This window comes from Seriola lalandi, unplaced genomic scaffold (genome assembly GCF_002814215.2).
Source record: "Seriola lalandi dorsalis isolate HSWRI2012SDOR001 ecotype SW California unplaced genomic scaffold, Sedor1 jcf7180002050078, whole genome shotgun sequence".
Lineage (NCBI taxonomy): Eukaryota > Metazoa > Chordata > Actinopteri > Carangiformes > Carangidae > Seriola > Seriola lalandi.
In genome coordinates, this window is record NW_019520631.1 from 10530 (window position 1) to 12352 (window position 1823).

Here is a 1823-nt window from a genome sequence, read left to right on the forward strand (position 1 = left end):
ATTTTATTTCTTTACTTTTATTAGTCAAAAACTTTATGAAGAAAAACAATTTTATTCAGAAACTCACCTTTTTATTTGTTTATATAAAAGTCACATTTCTCTTTAGGTCATCGTTCTTATTCAGATCTTAAACACACACGCTTGATGTTTGTGTGTGTGCTGTAATTTTCCTGCAACTCCACAGTTAATGCTTTGTTTTCTTTTAATCAAGGACACACACACACACACACACACACACACACACACACACACACAGTTATTAACACATGATGACAGACGGATTGCTGAACATTTAATGTGTGCGAGAATGAAAGTCTGTTAAAGCTGCAGGGGAAAAGGTCGGTGTGTGTGTGTGTGTGTGAGTGTGTGTGTGAGAGAGTAGAGACTGTTTAATGTGAGACAGACTTTGATTTATGAAGTGAGCTGTAATTTGATTATGTTATTAATTAAAGGGGGTGGGGGGGTAGAGGCTGATGAGAGAGAGAAGCACAGCTAACTGTGATTAGCTGACACACCTGTCAATCAAGTAAACATGCCCTCAAACCCCTCTTCTTTAATAAAGCTGCCTCAGACACACACGTGGACAAAAGTATGTGGACACCTGACCTCCGGTGTTGAGCCTTTGACTGTTATTAACACGTACTCAGTTCACCTGTAGATGTTCGTTGTGGTTCCTCTGTGCTGATTGGATAATACCTGTGACTCACCTGGTGCTGTGTGTTTCAGGATGTGTGCTGTGTTTGGAGGAATCTACTGTCTGAGACACTCGGTCCACTGTCTGCTGGTCGACAAGGACACCAACAGGTACCAGTACTACTCACTGCAGTACTCACAGTACTACTCACTGCACTACTCAGAATACTCCTCACTGCAGTACTCAGAGAACTACTCACTGCAGTACTCAGAGAACTACTCACTGCAGTACTCACAGTACTACTCACTGCAGTACTCACAGTACTACTCACTGCAGTACTCAGAGAACTACTCACTGCAGTACTCAGAGAACTACTCACTGCAGTACTCAGAGAACTACTCACTGCAGTACTCACAGTACTACTCACTGCACTACTCAGAATACTCCTCACTGCAGTACTCAGAGAACAACTCACTGCAGTACTTAGAGAACTACTCACTGCAGTACTCACAGTACTACTCACTGCAGTACTCACAGTACTACTTACTGCAGTACTCACAGTACTACTCACTGCAGTACTCACAGTACTACTCACTGCAGTACTCACAGTACTACTTACTGCAGTACTCAGCCATTTACTAAAATCAAAAGTTCATTTTATTTCTCATTAATGTCACTCAGCATCTTGACAGAAAAAAACAGAAATGTAGAAATATTTGCAAATTTATTAAAAAAGAAAGTGAAATATCCCATGGTCATAAGTATTCAGACCCTTTGCTCAGTATTGAGTAGAAGCACCTTTTGAGTTAGTACAGCCATGAGTCTTCTTGGTGAAGTTTTTCACACCTGGATTTGGGATCCTCTGCCAGTCTTCCTTGCAGATCCAGTTCTGTCAGTTCTGATGGTGGACAGACATTTTCAGGTCTCTCCAGAGATGCTCAGTTGGGTTTAGGTCAGGGCTCTGGCTGGGCCAGTCAAGAATGGTCACAGAGTTGTTCCGACGCCCCTCCTTTGTTATTTTAGCTGTGTGCGGGTCATTGTCTTGTTGGAAGGTCTGGGAGTCCTTCATGTGTTTTTTGGCAAACTCTATGCGGCTTTCATATTCACTGAGGAGAGGCTTCTGTCGGGCCACTCTGCCATAAAGCCCCGACTGGTGGAGGAACTTTCTCCCATCTCCCTGCTGCATCTC

The 1823-nt window shown here is 43.0% G+C and overlaps 1 protein-coding gene across 1 annotated transcript in view; it reads left to right on the plus strand.

The window, feature by feature from the left end:
* The window catches only part of LOC111649177 (rab proteins geranylgeranyltransferase component A 1-like), a 6329-nt gene extending 5032 nt beyond the window's left edge, over positions 1 to 1297 (plus strand). Inside the window, exon 11 of the mRNA XM_023398931.2 lies at positions 727 to 1297. Coding sequence (XP_023254699.1) covers positions 727 to 1276 — 550 coding nt within the window. The 3' untranslated portion in view covers positions 1277 to 1297. The remainder of the gene's footprint in view (positions 1 to 726) is intronic.
* The last annotated feature ends 526 nt before the right edge of the window (positions 1298 to 1823 follow it).